The sequence below is a fragment of the Haplochromis burtoni genome, unplaced genomic scaffold (assembly GCF_018398535.1).
Source record: "Haplochromis burtoni strain Fernald_Lab_line unplaced genomic scaffold, NCSU_Asbu1 Contig_189, whole genome shotgun sequence".
Lineage (NCBI taxonomy): Eukaryota > Metazoa > Chordata > Actinopteri > Cichliformes > Cichlidae > Haplochromis > Haplochromis burtoni.
The window spans coordinates 969,179-984,777 of NW_024582550.1; the positions used below are offsets into that span (position 1 = coordinate 969,179).

The following is a 15,599-nucleotide window of genomic DNA, read 5'->3' on the forward strand; positions in this document are numbered from 1 at the left end:
TTTGATATGCATTCTGTGCATTTATGCAATATTATATTTTACTTTATCTTATCAGTAAGAGACTTCTGGATGCAGTTTAGGATTTGCTGTCTTCACTTTCCCTCTGATGTGATTATGATGGTCTTCCAAATTGTCTACAAAAGTAGGCAGTTTGGATGACATGTGCATGGAGTGGATGGAATGAGTTCTGTTGACCAAGCTTCAAAAAGGGCAGCGTGCAAAGGTTTCATTTTTACAAGACATCAAATGAGCCACTTTGTAGTGAACTTAAACCATTTTTGGGTGGGGAATAGTCAAAAGAGATTTTATGAATTATGCTGAAAAAGTGACTGCAGTTTTAAAGTGTCAAAAGTTTGCTAACTCTTGGTGTGTGTGTGTGTGTAGATCAATGAGCTGGTGGATGCAAGAGACTTGAACATGGGAGCATGGTTTGAGGCCCAGATTGTAAACGTTACCAAGACTACAAAGATGCCCAAAGAAGAGGCTGCAGAGGCAGAGCCAGCTGAGGATATACTGTACCATGTCAAATATGAAGAGTAAGAATCATTTTTCGTACTAATGACTAATTTTTTTTTATTTTTCTTTCCCCCCATCACATCACCGTATCAACGCAGTATTTGTCATGTAGCAGCACAGAGCAGAGTTTCTGTACTAATGGTCAACATTCAGCAGTTTGAGCTCTGATTTTGGTTTTAGTGGGTCAGGTGTTGTAATTCTACAAACCAACTTGTTGCAGCAGTGTAAATGTTAATTGAAAGATCTAAGAAGCTGCAGCTAAATATCCTAACAAATACATTGACACGATGTAAGCTACTTTAAAAGCTCTTCTCAAACACACTGGAGATGAAAACTGATGGTCCTGTTTAAATTTGATACTGCGAGCAATGCAGTTGTTACATTGAAGAATGTTTTTAAAAAAAAATTTTTTTTTTGCGAACTCTGAACTTGTAAGTTCTCATTTTGATCAGTGAGACTGTACAATGAAACAGGTTTTCCCATTTGTTAAATAAGTACAATGTATATAAAGGGAAGGCATTGCTCTGTTGATATGTGCCCTCATTGAAAGGTGCTCTTGTTTATTAGATGGCAAGCACATTAGTGTTGGAGGGAACATTCATGTGAATTGGTTCAAACCTGCTGCATTGACTACTGGTCCTTACTATTCAGAAGTGTTTTTTATGTTTTGGCCATGCTGCAGCACTGCTTGTCGTTGAATTGCAAAATCATTCATCGTTTTTACTTTCACAGCTATGCAGAGAATGGTGTGATTCAGCTGCTGGCAAAGGACGTTCGGCCACGTGCTCGTACTGTGTACCAGTGGCACCAGCTGGAGCCAGGAATGGTTGTCATGCTTAACTACAACCCAGATGAGCCCAAGGAACGTGGCTACTGGTATGATGCTGAGATCCAGAGGAAGCGGGAGACGCGCACCCAGCGAGAGATCTATGCTAAGATTATCCTTGGGTAAGGCCATCGTTGCATACAAGTTGGAGTTGTTGTGCTTTGTAGCATCTGTTACGACTTGTCACATATAAGAACATTTCACTGGCTGTGGTAGATGATAAACATTTTCTTTAAGGTCTGTTGTAACAGTATCTCATAGTTTGGTTTTTGAATGCCGCAGCAGCAGGTGTGTAGAAGCTCATTTCCTGCTGTGGTATCAGTGGATGCCACTGAAACAATTTTTGACAGTTTAACCAACTGTGTGTATGGTCGTTTGGAGGATAAATGGCTTTCATTAACATTACGTCTGATTATTGTATCTGATATCAAACGGGTTTAGTTTTGTGTTGATGACGACCTAAAATATAACTAACCTTTTTGTACATGCATCGGAAGCTTCCTGTTATCCTCATGTTTGTCATTTCTTTTACCTTCTGTTTAAGCTTGGACAACATGGAAAGCAGGAGGAAGTTAGATTAAATTGTTTGACTATTCTAACAGGTTCCTTTATGTTTTTTGTTTAAAATGTAGCGATGCCGGTGACTCTCTTAATGACTGCCGCATCATGTTCGTCACTGAAATCTACAAAATTGAGGAGCCTGGCTCGTTGGGTGACGCCCCTGCTGGATCTGAGAGTCCACTAAAAAGTGGGTTTAAAAACTGCATTTAAAATTGCAAAGATGTGTAGCAGTAGTCATAATCTAGAATTCTGAACTTAACCTTTCACTAAGGAATGTTGCAGAATGAAATGAAATGCATAATCAAAATGAATGCAATCTTCAGGATCAAATGGACCTGAGTGCAAGCACTGTAAAGATGATCCCAAAAAGAACTGTCGCTGGTGTAACTGCCACATCTGCGGCATCAAGCAGGATCCTGACAAACAGCTGCTGTGCGATGAATGCGACATGGCCTATCACACCTACTGTTTGAATCCTCCACTCACCACCATCCCTGAGGATGAGGACTGGTAGGTAGATCCAGAAATCCAGCATTCATTTAAAATTGAACAGAGCCACAAAATCATCAAATGTTAGAATGGAAGACTTAAAAAATTATCATCAGTGTGTCAGGCTCGGGTTTACCTTTTACTTTACATTTCGCAGGTATTGCCCAGGTTGTCGTAATGATGTCAGTGAGGTTGTGCTGGCTGGAGAGAAGCTGAAGGAGAGCAAGAAGAAAGCTAAGATGGCTTCTGCTAGCTCCTCGAGCCAAAGGGACTGGGGCAAGGTGAGTGCTAACACAATATGAATCTTAAACTTATCAGCTTTTTTTTTTCCTCATTATGGGAATGACAATTACACATCATAAATGATTTGCCTTATCTCCTATTTTAGGGTATGGCCTGTGTCGGTCGAACCAAACAGTGCACCATTGTTCCATCCAATCACTACGGCCCAATCCCTGGCATTCCTGTCGGTTCCCTATGGAAGTTCAGAGTCCAGGTCTGTTTTGTTTTTTTGGTTTGTTTGTTTGTTTGTTTTCTTTTCCTTCCTCACTTCATGGCTTATCATCGTTTGTGATGACTTATTCCTGTACCTTGGAATAATAATGGTATAATAATAATAACTGTTTAATTTCCCACCCTTAGGTCAGTGAATCTGGTGTTCATAGGCCTCATGTAGCTGGAATTCATGGCAGGAGCAATGATGGTGCCTATTCTCTGGTCCTGGCAGGAGGCTATGAGGATGATGTGGTATGTTTTTGTATGTTCTTTAAAGAAAAGCAAAGTAGTGAGAACATGTTACTGGGGGGGGGGGGAGCTTGCTGTTTGTTTTGATCAAAATGGTGTCAAATAATACTGCTTTTCAAGTGTTAGCAGTCATATTTGAAAACACTGTATTTATTTTATGCAATAGCCTGATGAGAAACTTTGTGAAGTTTAGTGTTTTTAATATCTTTGGTGCTTCTTAAAATATAGGATGATGGTAATGAGTTCACCTACACTGGCTCTGGTGGGCGAGATCTGTCTGGAAACAAGAGGACTGCGGAGCAATCATGCGATCAGACACTTACACACATGAACCGGTATGACAAGGCTATAAAAACTTACTGGTGTTAATTTTCAAGTTGTCTGCTTAGATCTTCCTTTGCATATGTAAATCATCTGTTTTTGGGCCTCATCAGGGCGCTGGCTCTCAACTGCAACATCCCTGTCAATGACAAAAATGGAGCAGAAGCCAAAAACTGGAAGGCAGGCAAACCAGTTAGAGTAGTACGCAGCTGCAAGGGACGCAAGCACAGTAAATACTGCCCCGAGGAAGGGAACAGATACGATGGAATATATAAGGTATGAAGGAAAACTAGAATTTCTTTTTTTGCCTTTGGTAAAAAATCTGCAGTGATTTCACAATATTGCAACTATTTTAGTTTTACTTGAGATCTTTGTCTTACTTTAGGTGGTGAAGTACTGGCCAGACAAAGGAAAATCAGGCTTCTTGGTCTGGCGGTACCTGCTGAAGCGTGATGATGACGAACCAGCACCATGGACCAGAGAAGGCAAGGAACGTATCAAGAAACTGGGTCTCACCATGCAGGTAGAGATCATTAGATTATATTGTCCATACAAATTTTTTTTTTTTTTTTTTTTTTTTTTTTTAAATTTCTTTATTTTTTGTTTGTTTCTTTTCAGCAATGGTGGATATTTTTTAGTCCTGGTGCTGGATAAAATAAACATTGTGTTCTTCTGTATTTTGTTGAGAAAATGAGCTTCTCCATTACTAAAAATATTAAGTATAATGTAATACACTTAATGTAGCCTTGCAAATAAATGCATTACATTTTAGATGTTTTCAATTCATTAATTACCTGCTGACTGTTACATATTGTTGTAGTGTAAACTAATAAACTACTTTTATTGTTCCAGTATCCTGCAGGCTATCAGAAAGAGAAAGAGAACAAAAATGAAGTGGAAGAGGAGGCGACACCCAGCAAGGCTAAAAGGAAGAGAAAATCTCAGGGCAGCGGTATGTTGTTTGTCTATGTGGAAGTTGCTAATATCATAACTGTGCTTTCTGTTTTTGGAAAATGTAAAAAACATGATATTGCTCATGTATTTGACATTGTTTTTATGTAGTAGCTTAACTAAAATTGCATCCTAGAAGCTGCTTATTAATGGAAAATGTCTTTGTTTCTCTTAGAATCCTCAAAGACCCCACCAGCCAAAACTCCTAAGAAAGTCAAGGTAGAGATGTACAAGCTGTCCCAGGAGCAAAAGGCACTCATCAAAAATGACAAGCTAAACAAGAAGCTGTGGGATGAAGCCATGGAGTCACTGTCACTTGGACCGGTAAGAATATCTGTACATTTGTTCAAATTACCACAATGTTTTAATAGTGTTTTGTTGTTGTTGTTTTTGTTTTTTTTTGTAAACATTTACTGAAGTTTACTATTTGGGAAAGTGCTTGTATGAATGGGTGAATGTGCTTTGATGCTCAAAGTAGAAAAGTGCTTTATAAAAACCATTCACTTTACCAATATTATTGGTTTGTGAGACAGTTGGCTGCTGGGTGGAACCTCTTAGTGCAACATTTTAAAACCACACTATGCTTTTGCAAGTGTAATCACTTGCAAATTTCAAACTTATGTGCATAGTAAATGCAACTTGAAATAAGAAGCCTGTGTTCCTCCGTAAAACAAAAACCACTGAAACTGTCTATAAAACTGATCTAATTTTTTTTTTTTTTTTTGCAGAAATTCTTGAACAAAGTTGAAGAAGTTTTCCTCTGCATTTGCTGCCAAGAAGTGGTCTATCAGCCCGTCACCACAGAGTGCCAACACAATGTCTGCAGGGTAAGAAACTACTAATGTCCCAAATCTAGAGTTGTTGCTCTAATAAATTTACCACTTGGTAATATTTATTCTGTAGTATGTTGTAGAGATCATGTTTAAATGTTGTGTGATAGTAGATACCAGTAACAGCTAAAACTGGTTTATTTTTGCTAGAAATTGGGTCAAGGTCATTTTTAAATGTGAAAATCAGTAAACACTTTATTCATCTCAATTTTCTATCACAGTAATACAAAATCTTCAAGCTTCACAACAATATACTAGGCCATTAGGAGACATGAGTAATTAGGTTGGTTAATCATTTGACCTTAACCTTTATTGTTAGTGTCCAAGTTCAAAGTTGACCTTGGAAAAAATTCCAGGAAATCATGTAGAGTAATATATCAACTGCTTTACTACACACTTTATTTTTGCAATTTGATGCCCAACGATATCCGTGACTCCATAACAGGCCGACATCATCACCTTGTAATGGGGGGAAAAAACAGACTGACTGAAGTATGTTAGCCCTTGCCTTTCAGGGGTGCTCTTGTTACTTTAGCTTTAAACCTTTACATATTAACTTTTGTATTCCTCATAGTTGTCACGTAGTAAGCTACTTAACAGAATAATGTTGTGTCAAATAAAGCAGAATGCAAAGCATTTATTAGTAATGGAGTTCACAAAGTTTTGTTGCACCTAGTTGTGATATTTTATGGATTCATTCACTAATGGTACCTCCTTCAGCACCATTGCAGGTTGAATTTCTTCAGCTGCTACAGGAGGTACATCCTCTGCTGCTTTCCTGATAAGGGAGCTGATTAGGTTGTGTGTTTAGGTCCTGAGAGATAATTGTTCCCAGAATAGGAAAGTGTCCACTGGCAGCGATGCATGATGATGGGCTGGATTCTTCCTGAAGTCCCGTTATTGCCACAGTTACTTTGAGCTCCTGGTTGTTTTCTCTGCACCAGGTCACTAGATTGTCAGACTCCTCTTTATCAGAGCCTGATTAGGGTGGTGTCGTCTTTGAACATTAGAAATTTGGCAGACTGGCTGGAGGTGTAGCTGTTTGCCGTATGGAGCGAGGTATTATAATGGGGTCTGCTGAGAATGTTGAAAGGCTCTATATGGATGTTTTTAATGAGTGATGTTGTGAAAACTTATTGTATTGCAGTGATAGCATTGATTGCTTTGGTGCTTAGAGTATCTTTTTGATCTACTAACACCTCTGATAAATGCATCACAAATTGTTATTTAACAAAACCTGCTATTGTTTAACAAGAACTTGTTCTACTTTTTTTCCTTCAGGAATGCCTTCAGCGGTCCTTCAAAGCAGAGGTGTACACCTGCCCGGCCTGCAGGCACGACCTGGGCAAGAACTACTCCATGTCGGTCAACAAATCCCTGCAAGACATTCTAAATCAGTTTTTCCCAGGGTACAGCAACGGGCGGTGATCATTGGTGCTACTTACTCAGCCCTCGAGGAAATGAGACGTAAACTGTAAGGGCCGTTTTCAGTAGAGGCAATAAAGAATCAGTTTCTTTTAATATATTCTATGATTATAAAACTGCAATATTTGTGGACTTCAATAATATCATCACCTTGGATCTGCAATGATGTGGTGTTAAAAGATAAATTTAAAAATCCCTTTAACTGGCTGTACCGTTACTCCATTAATACCTTCAACCTCGACTTTTTTTTCCTTTTTTTTAAAATTCCAAGTGCTTCAGTCTATTTCATTAACTAATGCTAATGTTATCCATGATGTAAATTGTATCATTTTAAACTAAATATCTGTGTTTAGCTCTTTTAAAAGAGGATGTTAAGTGGTTAAGCCATTCTGTCCAACTTGTTTGAAGATTTTTTTTTTTTATTTTTTTTTTTTATTTTATTGATTTTATTATCATCCAGTCTGTTCTGCTTTGCTGTGAGGTTGGCCCTCATTTTGGTGCAATTTGTCTTAATTCTGATCACGCAGTTGAGATTTTAAAAAGTTTGTGTTTGTTTTTCCTGGCTTGATTACATGATTAAAATCTCACTGTTTCTCTTGGATATAGATGATATCCAACATTCAAGAGCAAACTGACCCAGATCAGTTTTGTGTTCCTGCACTTCTTGAAGAGTCTGAGGCCAAGTAGCCTAGTCATCAGATGTTGGATTTTCTAGCTATACTAGTTCCCTGAATGTTTTGATACAGGAATGTTTCTAGCTGTATATTAAGTTTGTAAAAGTTGTTATGAATTTGATAAAACATTCAGATGCCAAACGTGATAGATTACTAAAGAAATTTTATCCTCTGGCATAGATTTGGATATCCCTTGTTTTGAAAAGATTCACTTTATTAAAGTCCAAAGAAAAAGCAGTGCTTAACCAAGAGTTTAATGTAGAACTCCCATCTATCAAGCTCTCTAGATGTCCCTGACACGTAAATGTATTTGTCTAGAAAATTGTATTTTTCTTAAAGTTTAAAAGTGTACTTTTCATCTTTTTATAATCTTATTTCTGCCATCTATGTAGGGGGTGTTCAGTCAGCCTTTTGTGTCTCCAGTGGTCACCTGTGTTATCTGACCTCATTTAAGGAAAAAAAAACAAACAAAAACAAAACAGAAAATGCTTGATTTACATGTTAAGGAAATTCCACATGCTGATCCTGAAATTCAACTAAACTGAATTTTACTGCCTTTTGTCTTTTTTATAAATACAGTTCAGTGAGTTTCAGCAGCAGTGTGTTATTTATCCACGTGCCAGCACTTCGGGTTTTGATGGAGATACAAATATTTGCATAGACTGGGAAATGTATATTTTCTGAAATTGTATAATTTTTTTGTTTTTTAGTCTGTAGTTTTGATATGTAGTTTTAGAATTGCACATATTTTGTGCAGAATTTTTGTCAATGCATTTTCAGTGTTATTCAATAAAGTAAAAAATTTGACACGTGTTTTTGGGGGGAAATGTTTGGGGGGGGAAGGCACATATTACCCTTTTCACAGTTTTTAGTTAAAGTAGGAATTTAAATGAAAAACAATGTTCGAAATTGATATGTGACTTTACATTTAATTATAATGTCATGGTGGGAAGCTGTCCTAACACTAACATTTACAATTTAGATATGAAACTTGAAAAGTCATACAAGTGTAGTCAGGACGGCTGAACGTGTTTACCACTGCTCTGAGGGTATTTTATTTTTCTCTTGGCCAACGGAGCATAGCAACCTTGAGCAAACCCGGCAGTGTGTACGTGCGTGACGTACACATTGGTTGCGTGAGAGCCACGGAAACCATGGAATAGCAAACGTCTGATTTAATTGGTTACTCTGTGTGTCGGTAACAGAGTAAACCAATCATACGTTTCCTAGTAACCGTCCATCACGTGTTTAAACCACTCAGAAGGCAATTGGTGAAAGTAGGCGCGTCCTCAACGACAAGCCCAGCAAGCTAATGCTAGAAGAAAATCGATCCAGGGAATCTGTTCTAAACGAAACTAAAACGACTGAACGAAACAGGGACAGGGCTATAGTTTGCCGCAGGAGGTAATATTTCCTTACTTATATTTATTTTAGTAAATTGCAGAGACCATACTCTCGTCTATTCACGGAGTGTGTTCCGTCGTTGTTGTTTTGTTTTTTTTCCTTTCTAAATGCAGATATGGAAGTTGCTAAGCAGAAGCTAGCCAGCGTTGGCTAGGAATACATTTGCGTCAGGACACGATGATATGTAGCTCCTTAAAATGAAATGGTTGATATGTGCCTATGTGCTGCTGTTGCATTAAGCGATTATACAGGCAGTGCAATTTACGGACCTTAAAGAGCTTCGGCTGGCTTTCTTTTGTTCACTATGTGGGTTAAAATGCTAATAGTTATTGGCAGTTGTGCAGGGCTATGGTCGCCTTTAGCAGTAGCTGCCAATAATAAGTTGATACTATGCAACCGAGCAGCGCCGTTTTACACTTACAAAGCCGAGAAAGACCCACCTGGGTAACTGATATATTTTGAGTTTTACCCTCTCGAGGGGGCTGCTTGCTGCACAGTTGAATTAAGTTTTAGGCCTAAATGGAGTTAAAGGCCCCCATTTGTTGTGATGAGCCAGCTGGGGGTCATGTGGCCTCCATTCACTTTAGTAGGTCAGTCTCAGTTAGAAAGAGGGTCCCGGCGTCTAAAGCAGTTAGTCATTGGAAAGATGTAATAAATCCCTTTCCAATCAGTCAGAATTAATTTTAAATGTAGCTTGCCATCACCAGTGTGTGAATGTGTGTGTGAATGGGTGGATGACTGGATATGTAAAGCGCTTTGGGGTCCTTAGGGACTAGTAAGGCGCTGTATAAATACAGGCCATTTACCATTTACCATTTAAAGGTAAAACTAGTTTGAAATTGTTGCTCTGGGCTTTGAAGAAATGAATGCTTTGAAATGTGTTATGAAATGTCTCGGTCACTGAGTAGTTGTATTTACGAGGATTATATGTCAGTTTCAGCAAAGCAAACTTAGTTAGCTCTTATCCTTTTTTTCGTTAATTTCAAACTTGGCTGCGCTTAAGGCTACAGCACATTTCTTCATATGCACTGTGGGCTTTTGTGCTTCATGCAAACGAAGCGCAATTTGCATTATCTCGTGTCAGAAAGTCGGAGTGGGAAGTACACTACTGCTGTTTTAACCTCGTGGGCGTAAGATCTGTTTGAAGTTGTGAATGAGGATAATGCAAGGCACATTTAGCAATGCAGCAGTGTGTATCTTTTAGTGCATGTGCAGCGCTGAAAATGGTTACTGTTCCTTGACCCACCAAACATAAAGCTAAAACGCTTCTATAACTGTGATTGAACAGTGAACATTCTGTATGTATAACATGATTAGATTAATGAATACGGAGTCACATAAGTGATGGATCAATTAGGATCAGGTTATTGTTATTCTAAATGCAAAAACTCAAATTCTTTATTTGTATTTCTTTATTTTGATCCTAAAACGTCACACTTGCACAATTACTGGCTGGATACAATTTTCTGCCATGAGGCAGTGATGGTATTGCATTATGAAGGCTCAACCAACCAATGAAAATATTACTTAAAGGTTTAGTTAGTCCAACAAAAGTCACAATGTCCCGTCAATTTATCCAAAGTCTCACCCGTTAATGTTGTCTAGCCCTGCGGCAGCGACTTGCAAATTGGAGAGGTGGTTGGGGGAGGTACTGTCCACCAATACAAACTGCTTAGGTACTTTAGGCTCTGTCTATTTATCCACTGCTGCTGATGAGAGGGCAGTGAATGATTTTTATCTTATTAAAACAAGTGAATCTAAGTGGACTGCTGGCAGCTTAATAGGTAAAGCTTTTAAATGATGTTTTAAAATGGTTATAACATTAAGTTAATTAGCTAAACTGAAGGCTGTAGGTTTTGTCTTACACAGAACAAAAAAAACAACAACCCTAAATCATGGTATTAAAACTTAGCTTGAAAATGTAAACAGTGGTAATTAAAAATGCTTCTGAATATTCAAAAACACTGATATAAAGTGAAAGTGCTGATGAGAGAAGATGGTTTAGAGTGAGTTTTTTGAATGAAGTTTTAGTGCTTGCTACTTTCTGGTGTTTATGTTCACATTTGGATTTGAAAAAGTCTGTGGTAAGCCTTAAGAGAATGAGAGCCATTGGATTTGTTTGACACAAAATTTGACAAGATGCAGAAGTGACACTTCTAAAATGTAGGTTAGGAAGTGCCTTCAGTAATGTTATGATCAAGGACACCCCTATTTGGTGAAGGAAGTGGACCGGTCTGCTTTTTTTGTGTTAACAGCTGTGTAGATTGCACTAAGATTGAGTTGTTTGGTCTTGTTTATTTTTAAAATCAATCTTTTAATTTTCCATATTTTTTTCAGTATTTAATTTTTTGTTTTTATTTAAATGTACAAAAATAATCACACATTGTAGTCAGAAAGTTGGATTTTTCCTTTTTAGAAAAATATTTTTAAAACATAGATTCCTTTTCTTTCACTTGCAGTTTTGTCTAATTTGCCTTTGCAAAGTTCTCAGTAATTTGAATGTATTTGAGGCAGACTGTGTGTGCCCTGAACACCACTGATTTCCTCCTCAGGTTTACCTGCAATCTTTCCAAGAGCCAATGGCTACCGACATGCCCATGGAAGATGTGTTGGGTCCTCACCCCGCCCCAGCCTCTTCCACTCCTCCTGACCCAGTGTCTCCCCCTACTCTCAGCTCAAATGAAGCCCAAAACCAGATTCCCACTCTGGAGCCAGCAATAGCTGAAAACCTGAATAAAGTGGTAATCTCTGAACACAATGCTGCTCCACACCTCAATCCAGTTCAGCCTGCAGACCCAAATGTGGCCCCAGAACTTGTTCCAGGTGCGGAGGTGTCTCCCGTACCTTTGCCGGCCCCCCTGCCGCCAGCTGCTGCCAAGAACCCCAGCTGCAAGATCATGACTTTCAGGCCCACAATGGAGGAGTTCAAAGACTTTGCCAAATACATCGCCTACATGGAGAGTCAAGGAGCTCATCGCGCTGGCCTGGCAAAGGTGATTTCAGGACACAGGCACACACACATATATGTATTCAAATTCATGTACCCACATATCCACTTCAGTCTTCTTACTAGATGTTTTTTGTTTTGTTTTAGTGAAGTATTGCTGTAACATTTTGAATCCTGTGCATCTCTTTTAGTTTCCTACCTGTTTTTGCATAGCCAAGGTTCAATCTAACATCATTACTAATGTTTAAAATGATCAAAGCATGTTAGAAAATGCTTGTAAGAACCATTTATAGTTTTAAGCTGATATCAGCAGAATCCACCATCTAAATTTCCAAAGGTTTAATCTGCATACTTTGAATTTGAATAGATTTTGAATCTGCTGACCTTGTAAAGGTTAAGCGTCTTTTTTTTTCTCTCCAGGTGATTCCACCTGCGGGATGGAAGCCACGCAAGTCCTATGACACAATCGAGGACATGGTGATTCCAGCTCCCATCAGCCAAGTGGTGACGGGTCAGTCGGGTCTGTTCACCCAGTACAACATTCAGAAGAAATCTATGACTGTGGGTGAATACCGCAAGCTGGCCAATAGCAAGAAGTAAGTCGGTCCCAACCTCAGGGGCTTCATTCGTAAATGATTGCATACAAATGTAGTATCTGACGTGATGTTTTGCACGATAGTGTCCTTGTAAGCTTTGATGGTGCAATTATTGCTCTTACTCAGCATGGTTTAAAACATGAATGTTACTAAATATAGTGCAACTACGATGATGGAGAACATAAATAAACAATAAAAGTGCATTCTAATATTTTACACTAAATCAGGAATTGTGTTATTTGTACCTACAATTGGCATCAGGGTGCCAGAAAGAAAAATGGTAAATGGTAAATGGCCTGTATTTATATAGCGCTTTACTAGTCCCTAAGGACCCCAAAGCGCTTTACATATCCAGTCATCCACCCATTCACACACACATTCACACACTGGTGATGGCAAGCTACATTTACATTAAACAGACAGGTTTTCTGTTTTAAACTAATACTGTTTAACACCAGTGCACAGTATTTTAAAAAGCTGAAGGTTTTGTTTGTCCTGATAACCATGAGTTTGAAAATAATACTGTCTTAAAATAAGTGAAATGGGTCATGGTGGGTAGTGGTAGCTGTGGTGCTAGTGACGGTAAAAAGCCAGTTCAAACTATATTATGTTGCTGTGTTGTTTTTTTAAATTTTATAAACATTTTCTTTATAAATTGTCATGTAGATGCTATAACTATTAAGGCAGAAGAATAATGTAACAAATGAAAACCTTGGCACTGTAGCAGAACTACTACAAAAGCTCAAACTCTTATATACATTGGACTTAAATTATTTTATTACAGTCTATTTGCTGATTGTAAATGTTTGCACAGTGCTTGTTTGAGGGTTTAGTTGAAGGGCACCACACTGCTTACAATACAACCTGTCCTGTTCTGTTTGCAGGTACTGCACGCCACGACACAAAGACTTTGATGACCTCGAGAGGAAGTATTGGAAGAACCTGACGTTTGTGTCACCTCTTTATGGTGCTGATGTGAGCGGCTCCATCTATGATGAGGTGGGTGAAGTTTGTCTGGATAATGACAATTTTTATTAAGTTTTTAAAATATTCTTGAATTTGTTTTTGTTTGTTTTTAAATAAAAATAAACCACTTCTGGCCTAATAGGTTTATAGTAGTTTATTTTCCATCAATGGGCAATTTTCAGGGTTGTTTTTTCACCATTAGTAGTATTATAATTATTAGAACTTAATTAAAATGCACCATGTAATTGTGATAGAAAGCTGCTTTAGGAGTTTACAACTTTTATATTTCAAGATTTTTGCTGCTGTTGTAACTTTCAAAATCATGCTCAGTGAGTAATATGACTACAGCACCATCTGGTGGTCATTGATGGAGATTGATGGACTGATGAAAGTGTAGCGTGCAGGTTCCCTTGTACTTGATATTCATAATTGCATGCTCTCCAGAACATTGAAGAATGGAACATCGGCCATCTAAACACACTGCTGGATATGGTGGAGCAGGAATGTGGGATCGTCATTGAGGGTGTCAACACTCCATACTTGTATTTTGGCATGTGGAAGACAACCTTTGCTTGGCACACTGAAGACATGGACCTCTACAGCATCAATTACTTGCACTTCGGGCAGTCCAAGTCCTGGTGAGTCACTTTGTTTTCCTGACCTTCTATGAATGTGACACAAATTGCCACTTGAAGTTCCAAGTTTATATTCTAATTAAAAATGGGTGTACATACATACATACATACATATAAATGGATAAGCTCCCAGATCAAAAAGATGAAGCCATTTGTTGAAGTTTCATAAAGCTGTATTCTTTCTCATGGCTAGCACAGGACGATGACTTTGGTTTTGAAAAAAGAAGTCATATTATAGTATTTTTAGGATCAATTCTCATTTAATCTTAAGCAGAAAAGAACATAAAAAGCACAATTAGAATAATTTTTTTTTTTTTTTTTTTTAAGAAAAGTGGAAATTAAAACAAGCTGCCGTAATAAGTGACCCCATCAGCGGTTAACTGTTTGTACCATCTGTCATTCTTTTTTGTTTTCTTAATCTTTAATATTGCAGCAGTTTTATTGGCCATCGAAAACAATGGCTTGTGTGTCTGTTTCACTTAATGCAGGATGAGAGGGACAAATTTGTCATGCAGAAGTTTGCATTTGAAGCTACTGCTGTTTCAGATGGCTTCACTGCCAGCCAGTTAGCCTTGGCTGTATGTCACTGAGTGCACTGTTTCAGTGTAACTGGGAAACTTGCCTCCAAACCACAGCTCCTCTACCTCAGTTAAGCTGCTGCAGGCTGTGAATGTGCTAATAGTTCTGTAGCTAGGATCACACTGTGATGGAAGCAGGGACTGAGAACATTTGTGTATTTTTATCAGGAAATGGTTAAACATAAATTAATAATAATAAAAATACAGATAACTGGAAATGCTGGATAAAAATAGAACATTTAATCCACAAAACAAAATTTATGGCAGTGATCAGAATCAGAAATACTTTATTTATCCCCAAGGGGCAATTAAGATTACTATTCAGCATCACCATAAAGTGATGCTTACTAAACAGTATTTAGAGTTCAAAGTGTTTGTATAATTTCTTACAGTTTGTGTTGGAACTACAGAATCACTTTACTTCTTCGTGAGTGTACCGCCACATTACAGAGTGATGCTTCTCTCACCCCATGAATGATCTTTAAGTGCAGAATGTGCTCAGCCAAAGTCTTGTCAAAGCCCATTTCTCCACCGGCTTTCTAAAAGGCGGTGAAACAGCGAGTTTCGTTTAAGGCTTGTCACGAAATGAACATTGTATAGCGACAGCTTGTTCTTATTTAAAGTGACAACAGTGACAGCATAGGCTGAAAGTTGGATTCTGCTACCTGAATGCCTGAATTGTTTGCAGTGAACTTTGCGAAGGACAGAGTGAGAGGGTGCTTTGCAGATTTGCAGTCATTTGCACGCTAATTTTCACCTGATTATGTAAATGCAATGCTTGTCCTGGATAGCTCAAATGTGTCTATATTTATACATGGATGCCTTATAACTTGAAATTTTTGTCAAAGTCTTCACTACATCCTGTTTATTATAAGTGTGGACAGTAATGATTGGCAAAATTTTCAACTCGTTTCACTCCTTAATCATTCTTTAGAGACACAACTTGTCTGCCTTTATCTGACCTGATTTTGGGTCCAAACTGATGTCTATGTACTAAGTCTCCAAAGCAGAACATAGCAGTAAAAACTGATGCTGGGGAGTGATTAGAATATATAGCGTAGTTTAGTTTTTTAGCTGTCCTTCCTCCCTCTTCCTCTTTGGTTCTGGTATCAGGTTAGCTGTGTGTAAGGTTAATC

General features: G+C 38.2%; 2 protein-coding genes across 3 annotated transcripts in view; both read left to right on the plus strand.

Annotated features, from left to right (window-relative positions):
- Positions 1-8,144, plus strand: part of uhrf1 (ubiquitin-like with PHD and ring finger domains 1) — a 13,795-nt gene extending 5,651 nt beyond the window's left edge. Inside the window, exons 4-18 of one of the 2 annotated variants that reach the window (XM_005934835.2) lie at positions 385-536; positions 1,249-1,464; positions 1,975-2,090; positions 2,227-2,413; positions 2,550-2,673; positions 2,781-2,888; positions 3,035-3,139; positions 3,365-3,471; positions 3,571-3,733; positions 3,843-3,980; positions 4,310-4,409; positions 4,584-4,732; positions 5,137-5,235; positions 6,520-6,712; positions 7,270-8,144. In XM_005934835.2, coding sequence (XP_005934897.1) covers positions 385-536; positions 1,249-1,464; positions 1,975-2,090; positions 2,227-2,413; positions 2,550-2,673; positions 2,781-2,888; positions 3,035-3,139; positions 3,365-3,471; positions 3,571-3,733; positions 3,843-3,980; positions 4,310-4,409; positions 4,584-4,732; positions 5,137-5,235; positions 6,520-6,666 — 1,911 coding nt within the window. In that variant the 3' untranslated portion in view covers positions 6,667-6,712; positions 7,270-8,144. Of the gene's footprint in view, positions 1-384; positions 537-1,248; positions 1,465-1,974; positions 2,091-2,226; positions 2,414-2,549; positions 2,674-2,780; positions 2,889-3,034; positions 3,140-3,364; positions 3,472-3,570; positions 3,734-3,842; positions 3,981-4,309; positions 4,410-4,583; positions 4,733-5,136; positions 5,236-6,519 lie in introns of both variants that reach the window. The other variant, XM_014337640.2, reaches the window with a different exon arrangement.
- A 428-nt stretch (positions 8,145-8,572) lies between these two features.
- kdm4b (lysine (K)-specific demethylase 4B) overlaps positions 8,573-15,599 on the plus strand; it is a 41,117-nt gene continuing 34,090 nt past the window's right edge. The window contains exons 1-5 of the mRNA XM_005934834.3: positions 8,573-8,741; positions 11,294-11,734; positions 12,109-12,284; positions 13,169-13,283; positions 13,695-13,888. Coding sequence (XP_005934896.1) covers positions 11,321-11,734; positions 12,109-12,284; positions 13,169-13,283; positions 13,695-13,888 — 899 coding nt within the window. The 5' untranslated portion in view covers positions 8,573-8,741; positions 11,294-11,320. The remainder of the gene's footprint in view (positions 8,742-11,293; positions 11,735-12,108; positions 12,285-13,168; positions 13,284-13,694; positions 13,889-15,599) is intronic.